Genomic DNA, 18,090 nt, shown 5'->3' with positions numbered 1-18,090 from the left:
GTAGGGTCGCATTATTTTGAGTAAATTCCATTTAACTCCTTTAATCTTTTGTATTCGGGAAATACTATTTTCTTCACCTTTTGAATGTGAAAATAAATCTTCTAAATCTTAAATCAATAACTAAGAGTTGGGAGGTAAATTTAATTTTTTTCGAAGAATTTGGACACATGAAGTTCATCTCATTTTACGCTAGCGCTCTGTTAATTACAAGAGCAAAATAAAACAATTTGCTAATGATCAGTGAACAAAGGTTTAACGATGATAAAATTAAGCAATTTCTAATAATACGAGAATAAATTTGAATCTTTTCCTCTAACTATTCACTTTTTTAAGAAAAAAAAATATTCTTTTGTATATTTCATGCATATGTTAGCATGTTTATAATAGATACATACATTTTCCTACTGATTTTATAATTTTTATTGAATTTTTTATAATTTAATTTTTTATATGTTTAATTTATAAATTATAAAATATTAAAAATTAAATACACATAGAACTTACCCCTGTGTCTCGAAGCTTTCGCCTCGCCCCGTGATAAATAAAACGCTTCGCCCTTTGCCCCGGAAACTATTATGCAATTTCTAATAGAATAAAATTGAATCTTTTTCTTCTAACTATAAAAACACATCAAAAACTTTTTCTAAAATTGTCCAAACGGCTCAAAATCAATATATAAAGTAGAATTTTGGTAAATTTGGGAAGTGATATCATCATTACTCAGAAAAGAAAAGAAAAGAAAAGTTACAGATCCCAACTGATCATGTCCAAAAGTGACTGACCAAACACAGAAATTATTCTGAATCTTTCCAAAAGATTGTACATTGAATAATAAGAGGACTAAGTTGAGTCAGTATATAATTTTGGAAGTTGGCTATGTTAACAGATCAGCTAACCACGTTCCTCGGTCACATCACATCTTACACATCATCCCCTTTTTTTGAACTGGTTTTAAGATCCCATCTTCTTTTCTTTCTCTTTCATTTGTGTCATATTCAGGTCTGTCTTTTTGCCTGCTATATTACTCACTTTAACTTAACAACCCCATTTTTCTTGCCCTTTCAAAAGAGCATTTAGTTCTGTTTTTCTTTTTAAGGCAATTGGGGTTTGAATGTTTCAAGACCAATTGTCTTGTCTCTATATAAAGTTATAGTCTTTCTTGAAATTTTAAGCTTTACATTTGGAATTTAGCAGGTTTTTCCAATTTTGGGAGCCTTTAACTGATTCTTTGAAGAATTTAGCAGGTACTTTTTTGGTTGCTTGTACATGCCATTCTTTTCACTGTTCCTTGATTGGAGGGTGTAACGGAAACATCCTATCTACCTTATGGGATTTCATTGTAATATATGCTTACACACTACCCTCTCCAAACCCCACTTCTGGGATTACACTGTGTTTGTTGTTGTTATTGTTGTTGTTGTATATTCAAAATCTGTTCTTAGATCAGTGCTCTTTGCTAGTATTAAAGAATCATTTTGGAAATTTGGCAATGGTTACATATGCAGTTGAGTAATATAGTTAGATCTGATAAAGTTACTCTTTTTAAGGGTTTGTTTGATCTTTTTCAAGATTCAAAGACTATGCACTCTGTGTATGTTTTTTTCCTGATTGAAGTATATCATTTTTTGAATCTTTACGAAAGTGGGGTTTAAAATTTTATCAGTTTTTCTATGGTTTCAAATAGATGTATTTAAATGGGGAACATGGTCGGGAAAGATTCATATGGCCGACCTCCGCTCAGAGGCGGATCAAAAATTTAAGCTCTATGGATTCAACCTTTAAGTTCTTAGCATTGAACTCGTTATATTTTTAAAGTTATGAGGGTCATATATACTATTTATTGCAGTTTTAGTTGATTTTGATATATAAATTTATACACCGCATTGAAAGTAATGGGTTCAAATGAAGCCGGTACTTTCACGCTGCATCCGCCCCTGCCTCCACTTGTTTGGGATTGTGGTGTAGTTGTTATTGCTTTTGTTGTATAATGGTTTCAAATGTAGCATAGGAGATTTACTGAAGTCTAAAGTTAGAATCTTTCTATTTGTTCTTGTTCTGATTCAGGAACATGATCCTGTGTTTTGCATTGACTGGTTATATTAATCATGTTGGATCTTTCGAAAATTATGCATATCATTGCATATAGTTGTTTTTCAAGACAAGAGTGGGTTGCTCTAGTGGTGAGCACCCTCCACTTCCAACCAAGAGGTTGTGAGTTCGAGTCACCCCAAGAGGAAGGTAGGGAGTTCTTGGAGGGAGGGAGCCGAGGGTCTATCGGAAACAGCTTCTCTACCCCAGGGTAGGGGTAAGGTCTGCGTACACACTACCCTCCCTCCCCAGACCCCACTAGTGGGATTATACTGGGTTGTTGTTGTTTGTTGTAGTCTAATCTTCTACATGTTCTGATTGCAGGTGCTTCTAATTAGGAAGAGTTGGACATTCATTTTTTATACATAAAAGGAAGAATTTGAATTATTAAGGATGAGTGGAGCTGTGCTAATTGCACTTGCTGCAGCTATTGGCAACTTATTGCAAGGATGGGACAATGCGACAATCGCAGGTTTTACCTCATTGCACTCCTGTCGTTCTTTAATTTTTTTCGTGTTTAGTTTTCTCCTCTAGGAGAAACATGTCTTGCAGTGTTCTTGAAAGCTAATTGCGATCCCTAATATGGCCATCAGTTTCAGTATATTGTGAACATCGCATTTCTCAAATTGTCTGCCCAAATTCTATTACATATGAACAAGTTTGCCCATTTCAAATATTCCAGCATTTGCTAATACTGAAATTCAGTAGTTGGAAATACCCTGGCTTGGATTGGCCATCAGTATTTGCAACTACAAAACATCAGCATCTGAAATACCGGTGAAATATTAAAGAAACTTCTTCGATGAGTATTTCCAGTGAAGTTATAGTTTTCGCTCACAAATCTCAACTTTTAGCATATTACTATATTCTGAAAGAAAATGTATCTAATATGTTTCAGGATCTGTTCTTTACATCAAGAAGGAATTTAATTTGCAAACACAGCCAACAATGGAAGGGCTAATTGTTGCGATGTCTCTAATTGGAGCAACAGTGATCACAACATTCTCTGGACCTGTATCGGACATGCTTGGGAGACGTCCGATGCTGATAATTTCATCAGTACTTTATTTCCTTAGCGGATTAGTGATGTTATGGTCTCCAAATGTTTATGTGTTGCTTTTAGCAAGGCTCTTGGATGGATTTGGAATTGGTCTTGCGGTGACACTTGTTCCCGTCTATATATCTGAGACTGCCCCGCCAGAAATAAGAGGGCAATTGAATACCTTTCCGCAGTTCACTGGATGTGTTGGAATGTTTTTGTCATACTGCATGGTTTTCGGAATGTCATTGACGCCGTCGCCAAGTTGGAGGCTAATGCTTGGGGTTCTCTCGATTCCTTCTCTTGCTTATTTCTTTTTTACGTTGTTTTACTTGCCCGAATCTCCAAGGTGGCTGGTCAGCAAAGGTCGAATGAAAGAGGCTAAACAAGTTTTACAGAGGTTACGTGGCAGGGAAGATGTCTCAGGTTTGTTTCATCGTTCCTTTCCTTGTGCACAATTAATTTATTCCTTTGTTGTACCAGAGAATATATTTACTCCTCAGAATAGTTTTAACATACAATTGAGCTAAATCTGTGACACTCTCAGTCTTTGTGTAATCAGCAATGTTTCTTTTAATGCCTTGTTTTACAAGAATCAACTATGCATAAGATAGAAATTTGTTTTAAAGCTTTACTTGTCGAGAAAAATAAAGAAGTTTCTGCTAGAGCTTTAACCCCAATTTGCTATTGATTTCGTTGAAATTAAGGCAGCTTCTTTAGTTTGTACTGGTTTCTTAGCTTTTAGTACCTCAAGTCAGTAGCGGAGCCGAGATTTTCATTAAGGGGTGTCAAAATTTAACGAAGTAAATGTACGAATAATTCAAGGGGATTTAATACATAGCATATATACATAAAAAATAAGTAATTTTTACCTATCTAAATAATGTATTTTTCCAACGAAGGGGTGTCCCTTGGAGCTATGTGGCTCCGCCTCTGCCGCGAGATAATATAAATGTAACCAACATAAAGAATTTAGGAACTTTGTAGGCTGTTGCATATCCCATGTATGGAAAAAAGTCAAATTGTTTGATTTAAGAAATTGAATGCCGTCCCAACTTCATCACACGCTTCAAAGCCCTATGTTTGGTTGGGGTTGCTTACTAGGTTTCAGGAGATATACTCATGCACTTCAGATAATGTGTTGGTTCTATGCCTTGTGAAATCTTGCTTTGTTTTTTCTCATTTATTTGTTGCCAAGCATACAGTATTTCCATTGAATTATTCTACTCTCATCCCAATTTATGCAGCGGTGTTTAACTCAGCACAGAGTTTAAGAAAGAAAGGAAAACTTTTAAAACTTCTTGTCTGAAACAAACCATAGATATTTGTGTAGCTGTAAATCAATTCATTAACGTTAAAGTAGGAATTCTAAAGATAAGTTGTTTCTTAATAATGAAAAGTGACATTCTTTTTGGGACTGACTAAGAAGGAAAGAGTGCCACATAATTTGGGATGGAGGGAATAATATTTTTCTTTAAGGTTTAGTTCTTAGGTCAGGTTACACTTTTTCATTCTTGAAGTTAATGATCAGTCCTCCTTGGGATTTAACACTCTCGACCAAGATATTAATGTCCAATGGAATCTTCTCAATCTATAGGAGAAATGGCCTTGCTAATTGAGGGTTTAGGTGTTGGAGGTGAAGTATCTATAGAAGAATATATAATTGGTCCAGACAGTGAACTTGTCGACAACCAGGATGAGAAAGATCAAATCAAGTTATATGGAGCCGAAGAGGGTCTTTCATGGATAGCCAAACCTGTGACTGGACAAAGTACTCTTGGTCTGGCTTCACGTCACGGGAGTATGGCAAACCAAAGCATGCTTATGGATCCGTTGGTCACTCTATTTGGCAGTGTTCATGAGAAGCTTCCGGAGATGGGAAGCATGCGAAGCATGCTCTTTTCAAATGTTGGCAGCATGTTCAATATAACGGAGAATCAAGAGAAACATGAACAATGGGATGAAGAAAGCCAAAAGGACGACGAACATCATATGTCCGATGGTTCTGGGGCCGAATCCGATGATAATCTGAGAAGCCCGTTGCTCTCACGTCAAGGTACAAATGCTGAAACAAATATGGGGCCTCCAACCTCATTAAGCATGAGACAAGGTAGCAATCTCGTGCACGCAAATGGCGAGCAAGCGAGCATGGGTATTGGCGGTGGTTGGCAGCTAGCGTACAGAAAAGATGAGAAAAAGGAAGGAGCACTCAAAAGGATTTATTTACATGAAGAAGGAGGCGCTGGATCACGACGTGGATCCATTATTTCCCTTCCAGGTGATGCTCATGCTGAAGGCGAATTCATACATGCAGCTGCTTTAGTGAGTCAGTCTGTTCTTCGAGCAGAGAGCCTCTTGGGTCAACAGTCTATAGAAGAAGCAGTAGAGACACAATCTGACGCTGTTACAAAGAGGCCAGGCTGGAAAGCACTATTTGAGCCAGGAGTTAAGCATGCATTGATTGTCGGAGTTGGAATTCAAATACTTCAGCAGGTAAAAGTTGTTTTATGAACTTACTGTTTCCTATAGATAGGTAGCATAAGTATGGCAATTAAGATTACTAAATAGTTTTATAGCTGTTTTGCTCTCGGATTTTATTGGTAGAAATTGTTACAGCTCGCATAGCAATTCACCATTCAAAGAATAAAGTACATAACAATTAACTCTTCTGTGCATGACTTTGTGATGGAATTTTCTGAGCTCTGTTATGCAATGGCCTGCTATTAAGCTTTATTTAATCAGATGTTATGCTCAAACCAGTGAAGTATATGAAGTTTAAACTGGCATCAAGTCTAGAAAGTAAGTATATGAACCAAACCACATTTACTTTTGATCCAGCTACTGATTCGCTTTGGTCCTTGTACAGTTTTCCGGAATCAACGGGGTTCTGTATTACACTCCTCAAATTCTTGAACAAGCAGGAGTAGGAATTCTGCTATCAAATTTGGGCATCGGTTCTGACTCTGCGTCTCTCCTCATAAGTGCTGTCACAACTTTGTTAATGCTTCCCAGCATTGTTGTTGCGATGAGACTAATGGACTTTGCTGGCAGAAGGTATCCCTGATTCTATTAATGCTATATTTTATGTAACTCTAGAAATGATAACATTCAATCCTTGATGTGTGATTTACTCATCATGCACCATAGTTGCCTTCTCAATAAACTAGTTTTTGTTACTAAAAAGACTTGTTTCTTTAGTTTGAGGCCTAACTATGGTTAAACTTATTGTAATAAAATGAGAGTAAACACTAGTTTGGAGATTTACGGTAGTTTCCCTTGGTGGAAGCAGATAGTCTGTAGCAATCTCGACTCGGATTATTGGTCGCTGGGAATCCTCACGTAGCAGATGAATCCCCTAATCCCACAGCCTAATTATCCCTCAATTGGATGCCGAGAAACCTTACCCTAGCCGTTTTCTAATTTAGTATGTCTTCCAACACCTGTAGTGGTGTTCATATAGACATCGTTAGGGTTACAGTTAGACTAACTAATGGCCAACTAATTAGCTAGCACCCCTTATGGGTATACTAGGCCCAAAATCTCTATTTTCCAACACTTATTCAGCACAACTTTGTACAATTATTACTTTGCGCTTTGACCATGTTGAAGTTGAGAGATCTGCTTATGTGACAGATTCCAAATCTTTTAAAACCATGCACTGTTAACGCTTTAACTTTCCGTCTAAGAGAAGTATAATTGTTTGTTTTCTTTTCCAGGTGGCTTTTGCTGGCAACTTTGCCTGTCTTGTTAGCGTCACTTATCGTACTTGTCATTGGCAATGTTATTAGCATGGGCGCCGTCATGCATGCTGTGATCTCCACCATTAGTGTTGTGGTCTACTTCTGCACTTTTGTCATGGGCTTTGGTCCAATCCCAAATATCCTCTGCTCAGAGATATTCCCCACTAGCGTTCGTGGAATCTGCATTGCAATATGTGCTCTTACATTTTGGTTTGGAGACATCATTGTCACCTACTCGCTCCCCGTTATGCTTACCTCCATTGGACTTGGTGGCGTCTTTGGCATCTACGCTGTTGTGTGTGCTTTGGCTTGGGTCTTCGTTTACTTGAAGGTTCCTGAAACAAAGGGCATGCCACTTGAAGTCATAACAGAATTCTTCGCCGTTGGAGCTAAGCAAGCTGCAAGAGAATAACTACAATAGAGATTTGAAACTTACTGTTTTCTTTGTCGTGGAATCTGCATTGCTATATGTCGATGCATTCAAACGTCTTATCGTGACTTGAGGTGTTTCGCGCACCTACGAAAATGATGGTTTTTTTTCAGAAGGAAGAGAAGTAATCAGTCAAAAAGATTGTGGTCAGAAGAAGATAACTCACTTAACTGTAATCCATATTCTATCTTTTTTCTCTTTGTACTTGGTCTTTCTGCTTGCTTCAATTATGAGTTCAGCTCTCTTTAGAGCTTTCAAGATTTGGATATCAGTGCGTCATTGGCACCATCTGATGTTAATTTTTGAACATTTTATTGATACACTTATTTATTCTCCTTTCTTCCTAATTGAAGTAGGCTTGGTTTTGGCTTTCTGATTGCAGTACCTAGTTTAGTTTTGTATTTTTGCTTTGACTTTTTGATTGGTGTGCTTGTTGTTGTCCTTCCTTTTACCTTAAGAGTTAAGGTTTGCGTACACACTACCCTTCCCAGACTTCACCCGTGAGATTACATTGTGTTTATTGTTGCTTTCAAATTGAAATAGGCGATTCGTTCCAATATTTGGTTGAAGTTGAGAAAAAGCGTATTTGAAGTCGAAGTTGAAAAAGGTATTTGGAATTTTTGGTTGAAGTACCAAAGCCATTAAACTTGAAAAGTGAAAAAATGTACAAAAGGAAATGGCATATGTAACATATATATGTATTTGTTGCAAGTTAAACAGTAAGTAAACAGAACTCACAAGCTAGTAACTAAACTGTCACTATTTCTATATGAGAAGACAGAAATCATAAGCAATAATCCAAGTGGTGTGATGTAGACCGTCTAACTTAATGCACTGTCTCTTTTCTTCCAATTTATATAACACTTTCATTTTATCAATTTGAAAAAAAATAAATGTAGCATATTTTTCTATATTCAAAAACTCTTTAATATTTATATTTTAGTTTTACCATATAAAGACATAAAATTTTAATCATCTTACAATATATAGTTGTACATTACTTTATACAACAAAAGTTTTCATTTTCTCAAATTTTGTGCCTAATGAATTATGATACAAATTTTATTTGTACCTGATACTTACACTAACCATATCAACTTATCATGGTTAAGTAATTATATATTAATTAATTAAGTGAAAGAAGTTTATGTTATTACATTACGGGTATGAATAAGTTTTTAGAGTCAAACAGTATCATACTCCTTCCATTCCAATTTAAATGACCTTAATTTAGAAAGAAAATTATTTTAATCGTGATCTTAAATATAGTATGTAGCCATACAAATTTCTAAAGTTAAAGTTAGATTATCTTAAAACATAAAATTATGTTAGAAGGGCAACAAAGTGTTACAGCGATCGCATCTACTACAACGAAAGAGTAAGCAGTGGAAGTGAAGGAACCAAAATGGATCAACAACAGCAGCAGAACCCTCCAACAGTTGACGATAAATCGCTTGAAAATAAACCCGGAATCATAATTCTTGGATCTCCCAACGTCGGCAAACGTACCCTTCTCTCCCGTAAGTAAACTTACCCTTTTCTCTCTTTACTATTCTGAGTTCAGTTCAACCCCCATTTCTCTTCTGCTATTATGTGTAGTTGAATTGTAATAAAAATTGGTCGAATATAGCAGAATAGGTATATATGGTTTATATAGTCGGCCCAACTAATCCTTATTTACTAATCCTGCTGTATTTGTTTCTAATTGGGGTAATTCTGATTTGGGTCGAGTTCAACTTTCTTGATGCATTTATTTACTTATTTTTGAAAATATCTTAATTCAGAGTTCAATTCAACTCCATGTTTCATTGCTATTATGTATAGTTAAATTGTTATAAAACTAACTAAACTGAGCAGAATAGATATGTAAGATTCATATAGAAAGGTTGATTGACGCATAAAATTGTAATCTTTAAACTTTTTATATATTGGTGTATTCGTGTTTAGTTGGGGTAATTCTAATTTGGGTCGAGTTCATCTTTCTTGTTGCATTTGTTTTTGTTTGGAATATCTTGGGATATTTAGCTGGATTCTAATTAAATGGGCCGAATAGAGCGGAATAAATACATATGATTCGTATAGAGAGGTTGATTGACTCATAAAGTTGTAATCTTTAATCTTTTTGTATGAATCTTGGTCTATCTGTTTTTAGTTGGTGTAATTCCTACCTGGGCCGAGTTCATCTTTCTTGATGCATTTGTTTTTGTTTGGAATATCTTAGGATATTTAGCTGGATTCTTATTAAACAGGACGAATAGAGGGGAATAAATACAACAACAATAACAACAAACCCAGTAGGGTCTGGGACCCTACCTAGTAAGGTAGAGAGGCTGTTTGCAATAGACCCCCGGCTTAGAAAGAGCGATAAAAGGAAGAAGACGAGGGAAAAAAATAATAATAAAAAATAAAAATGAAAAAATAAAGGGGGGGTGGGGAATTAGTAGTACTAAACACTAACAACACGGAATACGATAACAGAGGCGAACTAAATCACATGACGAAGTAACGATCTACTTAGGCATATACAGGAACCTGAGTGCTACTAAAGAAACTGGTAGGAAAAGGAGAAACTTATAACTACCTACTACCCTTCTACCGTAATCCTCGACCTCCATACCTTCCTATCAAGGGTCATGTCCTTAGTAAGCTGAAGCTGCGCCATATCATGTCTATTCACCTCTCCCCAATACTTCTTTGGCCTACCTCGATCTCTTCTCAAACCCGTCATGGTCAGCCTCTCACACCTCCTGACATGAGCATCAATGTTTCTCCTCTTTATATGCCCGAACCATCTCAGCCTCGACTCCCGCTTCTGTCCTCCACGGAGGCCACTCCCACTTTATCCCGAATAGCTTCATTCCTAATCTTATCGCTCCTGGTATACCCACTCATCCATCTCAACATCCCCATTTCTGCTACTTTCATCTTCTGAACATGTGAGTTCTTAATTGGCCAATACTTCACCCCATAAAGCATAGTTGGTCGAACCACCACTCTGTAGAATTTACCTTTAAGTCTTGGCGGCACATTCTTATTACAACGCCGGACGCAAGCCTCCATTTCATCCATCCCGCTGCAATACGATGTGCGACATCCTCGTCAATCTCCCCGTTACCCTAGATAATAGACCCGAGATACTTGAAACTACCTTTCTTGGGATAACTTGAGTATCAGCTTCACATCCACGTGTGACTGGTGGTGGAATGGAGAGGTCTTAGGGGTTACGAAGGGCTATCCTGGGGGCCACAAAGGAGGCTGGTGGCGGAATGAAGAGGTCCAAGATAAAGTGGAAGCAAAGAAAGCGGCTTATCTGAAGCTAGTAGAGAGTACAGACGAGGATGAGAGAGGAATAAATACAGATGATTCATATAGAAAGGTTGATTGATACATAAAGTTGTAATCTTTGAATCTTTTTATATGAAGTTTGGTGTATTTGTGTTTAATTGGGGTAATTTTAATTTCGATCGAGTTCGTCTTGTTGCGTACTCATGATTCATATAGTCAATCCAACTAACTTGGCAATGAGATGTTGATTGATACATAAAGTTGTAATCTTTAATTTCTTATGTGAGTCCTAATGTATTTGAGTTTACTTGGGGTACTTCCAATTTGGGTCGAGTTCATCTTTCTTGTTGCATTTGTTTTTGTTTAAGTTTGAAATGTCTTAGGATTTTTAGCTGCTTTTAGGGTAGTAGAGGCGTTGGAAGGATTGTAAGCATTTCCACATCCATGTCGTTTTGTGGGTCTCCATCCTTCTGTGAAGCTTAATTTGTTGTTGAAGATTGGATTATGTGAGATCGAAATACTTGTCGAGCCAACTAATTTTACATTGAGACGTTGATTGATGCATAAAGTTGTATGTATGATTCCTTGTTTATTTGTGTTCAATTGGGGTAATTCCTATTTGGGCAAGGTTCATCTTTCTTGTTGGTTTTATTTTTTGTTGTTTTTGTTTTCTTTTGAAACTTATATTGGATTTTTAGCTGGCTTCTCCATTCTTTTGTGAAGCTTAAATCATTGATGAGGTACGGAAAGAAATGAAAATTAGAGAATGAGATCAAATGATCATCTTACGTTATACTGTGACACCCTAGGCGAATCCCACATCGACAAAACACGAGAGAGATGTTGGGCATATAAGTAAACATGCCTTAAACCCTATTGACGCGTTTTAAACCCGTGAGGGTCTAGGTCCAGAGCGGACAATATCACTAGCGGGCTGGGCTATTACACATGGTATCAGAACCACTGTTGTGTCAGCCTTGCCGACGGTGAGTCAGAGTTCAACTGAGTTTAGGCAAATCCCGGTTAGGCGGGACAAACCTCAGTGCTGAGTCTAGGCGAATCCCATGCGGTAGGGCAAATCTTAACGAGGACGCTGAGTCTATAAGAGGGGGTGTATGTAACACCCCAGATTTTAGACAGAGTCCCACATCGGCAAAACACAAGAGGGATGCTGGGTATATAAGTTAACAAGCTTTAGACCCTAGTGACGTGTTTTAAACCCGTGACGGCCTAGGCTCAGAGCGGACAATATCACTAGCGGGCTGAGCTGTTACAGTTGGTATTAGAGCGGACGACCTTACTTGAACAGGATCTGATCTATAGGCTCGTACCACTGTATCCTTGAGTTCGAAGGTTGGAGGCTACACCAAGTCTGGTTGATGAGACATGGCCTAGGCCCAGAGCGGACAATATCGCTGGACTGTTACATATGGTATCAGAGCCACTCCGCGTGCAACCTTGAACAGTGGTGGGGCAAACTTAGCAAGGACGGGGGTGTATGTGACACCCTAGGCGAATCCCACATCGACAAAACACGGGAGAGATGCTGGGTATATAAGTAAACATGCCTTAGACCCTCATGACGCGTTTTAAACCCGTGAGGGTCTATGCCCAAAGCGGACAATATCACTAGCGGATTGGGCTGTTACATATACATATGCAGAAGTGGAAAAAAGAGTCTTTTTGATGTATTCCATAGGTTCATTAACATGAACGGGGAAAATCGAGCATAAGATGTATATAGAAATAGAGTCTTATGCAAGTATATGAAAAACGAAATAGTCTTTTGCAAATGTACTTATTTTTTAGGAGTTAAAACTGGTCTGTTATTGGTTCTTTGGTTTCTCTACTTTTTGGTATATCACTTATATAAGGGAGTCCAAAGCTAGTGAAGTAAGTCACTTAAGATGGAGTGGATTCTGAATACATGTCCATAATGCCAATCGAAAGTTTTCCTGAAGGACCCAATTCTTATAATTTTTCCTGTTAGTGGAGTCCTGAAGAAGACAGAGATGTGACTTGCTAATTAGTCCAAAATCCCATTCAACTTGCTACTTCATTGGAAAAGATCGGGATTAAGCAAAAGGTCCCTAAAGACTTCAGACTATCATACCCCTTTCCATCTGGTGGACTAAAGAGAGAAACAACAGATATTTTGAAGACAAAATTAGAAACATTCTTAGCCTTTAACATAGATGCATCTCTTTGTTAGCTTTTTGGTGCAACCTTACCATTGTACATGATGTAGATGCAATAATTGATCTATTAGGGGAATTGCATAACAACAACAATAATACCCAGTGTAATTAAGGTTGTTTCCAATAGACCCCCGGCTCTATTATGGGAATTGCGCTCTCTGTAATTATCTTTTGTAGCACTGGCTCAGTGCATGTTTTCCACTTATAAAAGTTTTCTTATCTGTGGAGGTGATTCTATTTCATATAGCATTGCCAGATAATTTTCAATTTTTAAATGCAGGACTACTTTCAATTGATTCTGAAGACGCCTTTGATTCATCTTCTGACATCCTAGCCTATCCGTAAGTTAACAAAGTATATCCCCCTTCCCTTGATTAGCTATATTGTTGCAAAAGATGCTCTAGTATCTAGAATTTTCTTTTTATGTTACAAATATGCATCATTAAGTTGTTCGTCAGGTGGACAATCAACACGAAGTATTATAATGCTGATGTTTCTATTTGGGTGGCCCATCTTCATGAGGACTTCTCCATTGGAGCTTTGCCAGCATTTGACCACCTTATTGCATTGGTGTTGGTCTTCGATATTAGTGATGTAAGCCTGACCTTTTTCTTTCCTCTTCTTTTCATTTCCTACTTTACGATATTATGCACTCTACTTCAGAAATCTGATGACTTCTCGTCTGACACCATCTGCAGCTCTCATCTTTTGTTGCGCTGAAAGATTGGGTTTCCCGCACCGACATCCTTACGTTTGAGATTTTGTTGTGCATTGGCAACAAATTGGACCTTCTTCCTGGTCATTCAGCTCATGTTGAATACAGACGACGCCTGTTAAAAAGTGCAGACTCCTCAGGTAGACCTTATATAGAATTGGACTCTGGAATTTCTGAAACAGAAGGAAGCAGCTTATTAGGAGATGATGATACATCATTGGAGTATAAGAAGTCCTGCTTAGATTGGTGCCTCGAACACAACATAGAATATGTTGAAGCCTGTGCATCAAATGTTGATTTTGACAAATGTATGTCTCTTGTTTTTGTCATGAGATTTCTATCCTTCTTTGTCACAACTTTTCTTAATCCCCTGTTTTTGAATTTATATTAGACGATAAAATCCTTTGCTGCATCCACTTATATGCGGGAGAAAAGAGTGAAAAGATGAGAATTTAGGTGGCTAAGGTCATCTATTCCGCTTTTATGGTCCTATAATTGCTAAGGGGAGTGTCTGAAGGTTCCCATTGGATAATTTTATTCACTTTAATTCCAGTTATTTTACTGTGCTACTATTGATGAGATGTGGCAGCATAAATCATTGTCGGTTTCCGTAGTGTTGATCCAATTGGAGTCTTTTGTCATACCAAGGTTGTCTCTTGCTGTGAACAGTGTTATCAAAGGCGCTTAAGCCCTAAAGCGAGGCTCAAAACATGTTGAGCGCTTCGCCTCGCTTAGCGGGCGCTTCAGTATTGTCATCAAGGCTCTAAGACATACTTTTCCTTGCCAATGAGCGTAATCCCGAAGAGGCTACACTAAACAAGTGATATTTCATTTATCATAAATTTTCTTTAATTTCTTTGTTCATATATTTGGTATTCATGCTTATAGATATTAGTCTTGGAGTATACATACATATTTGTAGTTTTTCCCCATTTGCGCCTTTCTTCATTAAAGCTCCCGCTTTATTTGCGCTTAAAGCCCCAACAGACATTAGAGCTTTTTTGCGCTTTTCGCCTTTGATAACATTGGTTGTGAAATCTGTATTTAGAAAGATATTTCTTGGAACTTGTACCTCGGTATGACTTTGTATGAATCTGCATATTGGCGATCTACTTATAGGCAAATAGGAATGTGTAATGTGATGATGGAATGTGCCCCAGTATTTCACTTCTTGGCCCTAAATGCCCATGTTAGCATCATTCATGAGTAATCCATGATACAACACATTTTGTATTATCAGTTGCTGACTTGCTGCAAAGCTTCTACTCCATTTTGCAACCATTCACGGTTCATAACTTTGAGTACGCTTCTTATTCTATTCATGGGCTGGTTCTAGTTTGCCTTTTCACTGATGCTAGCTAAAATGGAAGTGTTCTTCCACTTTTTTTAACTCTTATTCTTTAGAATTCAGTAATAAGAATGTTTTTTGTTGACAGGTCTTTCTGTGGATGGTGATTCTCAGGGCGTTGAACGGCTCTTTGGGGCACTTTCAGCTTATATGTGGCCTGGAATGATCTTGAAGTCTGGTGATAGGATTACTGAACCTTCATTACCTGAACCGCAAGGTTTTAATATTTCTGTCGATGATGCAATTTACTCTTTTTGTACCTTTTTGAGGGCCTATTCAAATGACCGAATGTTTTTCTGTGGCTCACCTTTCAGAATTGTCAGATGAAGAATCTGATTTTGAACTTGAATACGAAATCTTATCTGCTGGCTCAGCCGATCCCTGGGATGACACAGATTTAGGATGGGTATCTGCAGATGTTCCCGGTGAAACCAGTGGAACAAAGGAATCAGTTCCCAGTGGAAAGAGTGGAACCGAGTTAATCGGACGAGAAATGCTACCGTCATCATCTGCATCTCAACTGGAAGGAGAAAGTGAAAGAAAAGAAATGCCCAGAGTAGATGCAGCTGATGATGAACCAGAGGATGATAAAGGAACAACATTTGATTTTGAGAATTTAGAGCAGTTAATGTCCGAGATAGGGAATGTTCGAGACAGCTTGAGGTTAATGCCAGACTTCCAAAGGAGGGAAATGGCTGCAAACTTGGCAATGAAAATGGCGGCCATGTTTGGTGATAGCAGTGGAGATGAAGGAGGATTTGATTGATAGGAGACGCCTATACAGTTCACTGATCACGAATACCTGTCAGTTTAACTTCTTACGAAGCTGTTCATAAAGTAAAGGTATCTGATAAGCGCGTTGTGCATTCATATGAGGTAAGATCGCTGAGCTATCTGTCAAAGATCTCTGCTACAGAATTTGAAGCTTTATTTCTGTGTGGTTATGATCCAAAGACAAAGCAATATTTACGAGTCCTAACAGGTGATTGGAGATGGTAGATATATTTTTAGCTTGTTTGGCTTCTATGTAGTTTTTCAGATTTACCTCCCAGAAACGATGTGCGTGTTGTTAGCAAGTTTAGTATGTTATGTTATGAGATCAGCTGTGACTATATTTATCGAACTTCTGATTATGTTATGAGAATTAGCTGTCTTCTCTTGTGGGTAAACCTAAGGGGCAACAGTGTTAATGTACGGAGATTTGTCCGGAGGCGTATCATGGATTACATATATTAGGATTGTACCCATTCTAAACGCACTAACTCTACATTATGAATCTGTATTGCAACAACAACAACAACTCAGTGTAATCCCACAAGTGGGGTCTGAATATGTATTGGATTTGTCTGATTATTTGACAGTGTTTAGCAGTGAGTTTCTCTTGCTGTTCCCATTTGTCTCAAATCCTGGCGATACATTTAAGTCCACTAAAATTTTTACCTCATACAGACGGCACATTTCAAGAATATTCCCTGCTTCTTGTCTCAAATGAAAGTTATTTCACAGAGTGGTTTCTGTTTTATATAAAGGCAATGCAAAGACCAAGTTTCTAAAGGAGATGTGTGTCACCCTCATTTTTATCTTGGTATGTCGCTATAATGCGGGTCTGCATTCTTGATATATCTTCTGCACTTTTTCTGTCTTATTATCTCCAAACCCATTTTTTATGTAGTATCCTTCTGCTTGTTCTACTGGTTACTTGCATGAAATAATTGATTATTGGGAATCTTTGCTAGATTTGTTTCCAACTTTCCATTCACCTACACAAGTTGATGATATTGACATATACTAGTTGAGAAGATTCACCTTTAGTTGCCTTTTAACTCAATTATTATTATTATTATTATTATTGCTTTATAACACAATGAAATGATAGGTGGTATTTGTGATAAGTGGGTTTCTTCTCTATCTTTACATATCCTTTTGGTTCATTGCTTTTTGGCAGAAATGGGATTGGTCTACAATTGATTCCTGTATAGAAGCATCTTTAGCTTTGGGCAATCGATGACTAAAAAAGGCAGTCCAGTGCACTAAGCTCCCTCTATGCGCAGGGTCCGGAAAAGGACCGGACCACTAGGGCGATCGATGACGCTGGATGCTAAAACATTTACTCCCAACTAATGTGTTTCTTAGATTGATTAATCAATCGGCTAACCTCATTTTCAAAAAGTTAGTCTGTTTTTTAAGATCTCTTTATTACCAAAACGTTAACATAGTTCGAGAATGTAAAAAGGAAAAGCATAGATGCTTCAGTTAGGAGGTTTGAGAGGTTAACCTTAGTGGATGTGCGGAGAGGTAGAGGTAGGCCTAAGAAGTACTGGGAGAGGTGATTAGGCAAGACATGACGTAACTTCAGCTTCTCTTGATAGGAGGGTGTGAAGGTCGAGAATTAGGGTAGAAGGTTAGTAGGTGGTCGAGCGTTTTTCTTTTTCTTTCCAATAACGGTAGTATTAATGTTAGCATGGTATCTTTCTTGTTCTTGGATTTCTATTACTACATGTGGTTTGATTGCTATCTTTCGCGTTAGTTTTCTTAATATCTTGCTGTTGTTATTGCTTGTTGCCACTGCTTCTTTTCTTGAGCCAAGGGTCTATCGGAAACGGTCCTTCTGCCCTCCAGAGTAGGGTTAAGGTTTGCATACACACTACCCTTCTCAGTAGGGTTAAGGTCTGCATACACACTACCCTTCACATACCTTACTTGTGAGAATTCACCTACTTGTGGGAATTCGCTGTTATTACTTTCGTTTATTCAGAACTCAATTTTGTCTTTTAAGGCGAACAATGTCTTCTTTCTTTTAAGGCAAATTATCTAATGCGATTGCTTGCGCGATGTCTGAAAAGTTGATAATATTTGTTCTTTTTATAAAGGAGTATATGATCTCATTTGTTAACTTTTATTTAATAATCTGAGTTTAAATAGTGAAACACTTAAAAGAGCAAAAATATGGATTTAATTCGACCCACGTATCAATTTCTCAATAATTGAGAGTAATATTGTCCTTTAACATGGATAGTCAAAAGACAAAAAATGAAAAAAGGCATGATATAAACAGAGCTTTAGTACCTTAATAAAACTAAATAGTGCTTGAAAATACAAATATAAAAATGAAACCTGCAACTTGGAGCAAACAATGTCTTCGGAATCCCAATTTACATCCTCCATTCTCCTGCCTTTCTCAATTCAACATATTGGGTATAACACATGAATTTTTTCCTTTCGGTGCATGGAATCAATAGAATTTCTT

General features: G+C 37.5%; 2 protein-coding genes across 4 annotated transcripts; both read left to right on the top strand.

Moving 5' to 3' along the window:
* The first annotated feature begins 765 nt into the window (after window positions 1-765).
* On the top strand, window positions 766-7,670 carry LOC107784560 (monosaccharide-sensing protein 2). Of its 3 annotated transcripts, XM_016605707.2 has the most exons (7): window positions 766-999; window positions 1,195-1,244; window positions 2,413-2,560; window positions 2,987-3,553; window positions 4,725-5,620; window positions 5,994-6,181; window positions 6,844-7,670. In XM_016605707.2, exons 3-7 carry the CDS (start codon window positions 2,482-2,484, stop codon window positions 7,277-7,279), a joined length of 2,166 nt encoding a protein of 721 aa, XP_016461193.1. In that variant the 5' UTR covers window positions 766-999; window positions 1,195-1,244; window positions 2,413-2,481; the 3' UTR covers window positions 7,280-7,670. The 3 variants fall into 3 exon arrangements, with proteins under 3 accessions (XP_016461193.1, XP_016461192.1, XP_075085901.1); XM_016605706.2 differs by lacking the exon at window positions 766-999 and having other exon boundaries at window positions 1,006-1,244; XM_075229800.1 differs by lacking the exons at window positions 766-999; window positions 1,195-1,244 and adding an exon at window positions 1,365-1,504.
* Window positions 7,671-8,585: 915 nt separating this feature from the next.
* On the top strand, window positions 8,586-16,215 carry LOC107784559 (uncharacterized). The gene is made up of 6 exons (XM_016605705.2): window positions 8,586-8,817; window positions 13,061-13,121; window positions 13,239-13,374; window positions 13,479-13,803; window positions 14,932-15,060; window positions 15,158-16,215. Exons 1-6 carry the CDS (start codon window positions 8,703-8,705, stop codon window positions 15,607-15,609), a joined length of 1,218 nt encoding a protein of 405 aa, XP_016461191.2. The 5' UTR covers window positions 8,586-8,702; the 3' UTR covers window positions 15,610-16,215.
* The last annotated feature ends 1,875 nt before the right edge of the window (window positions 16,216-18,090 follow it).

This window comes from Nicotiana tabacum, chromosome 14 (genome assembly GCF_000715075.1).
Source record: "Nicotiana tabacum cultivar K326 chromosome 14, ASM71507v2, whole genome shotgun sequence".
Classification (NCBI taxonomy): Eukaryota; Viridiplantae; Streptophyta; class Magnoliopsida; order Solanales; family Solanaceae; genus Nicotiana; species Nicotiana tabacum.
Note: the sequence above shows the minus strand (reverse complement) of the source record. Positions and strands in the feature narration are given on the sequence as shown.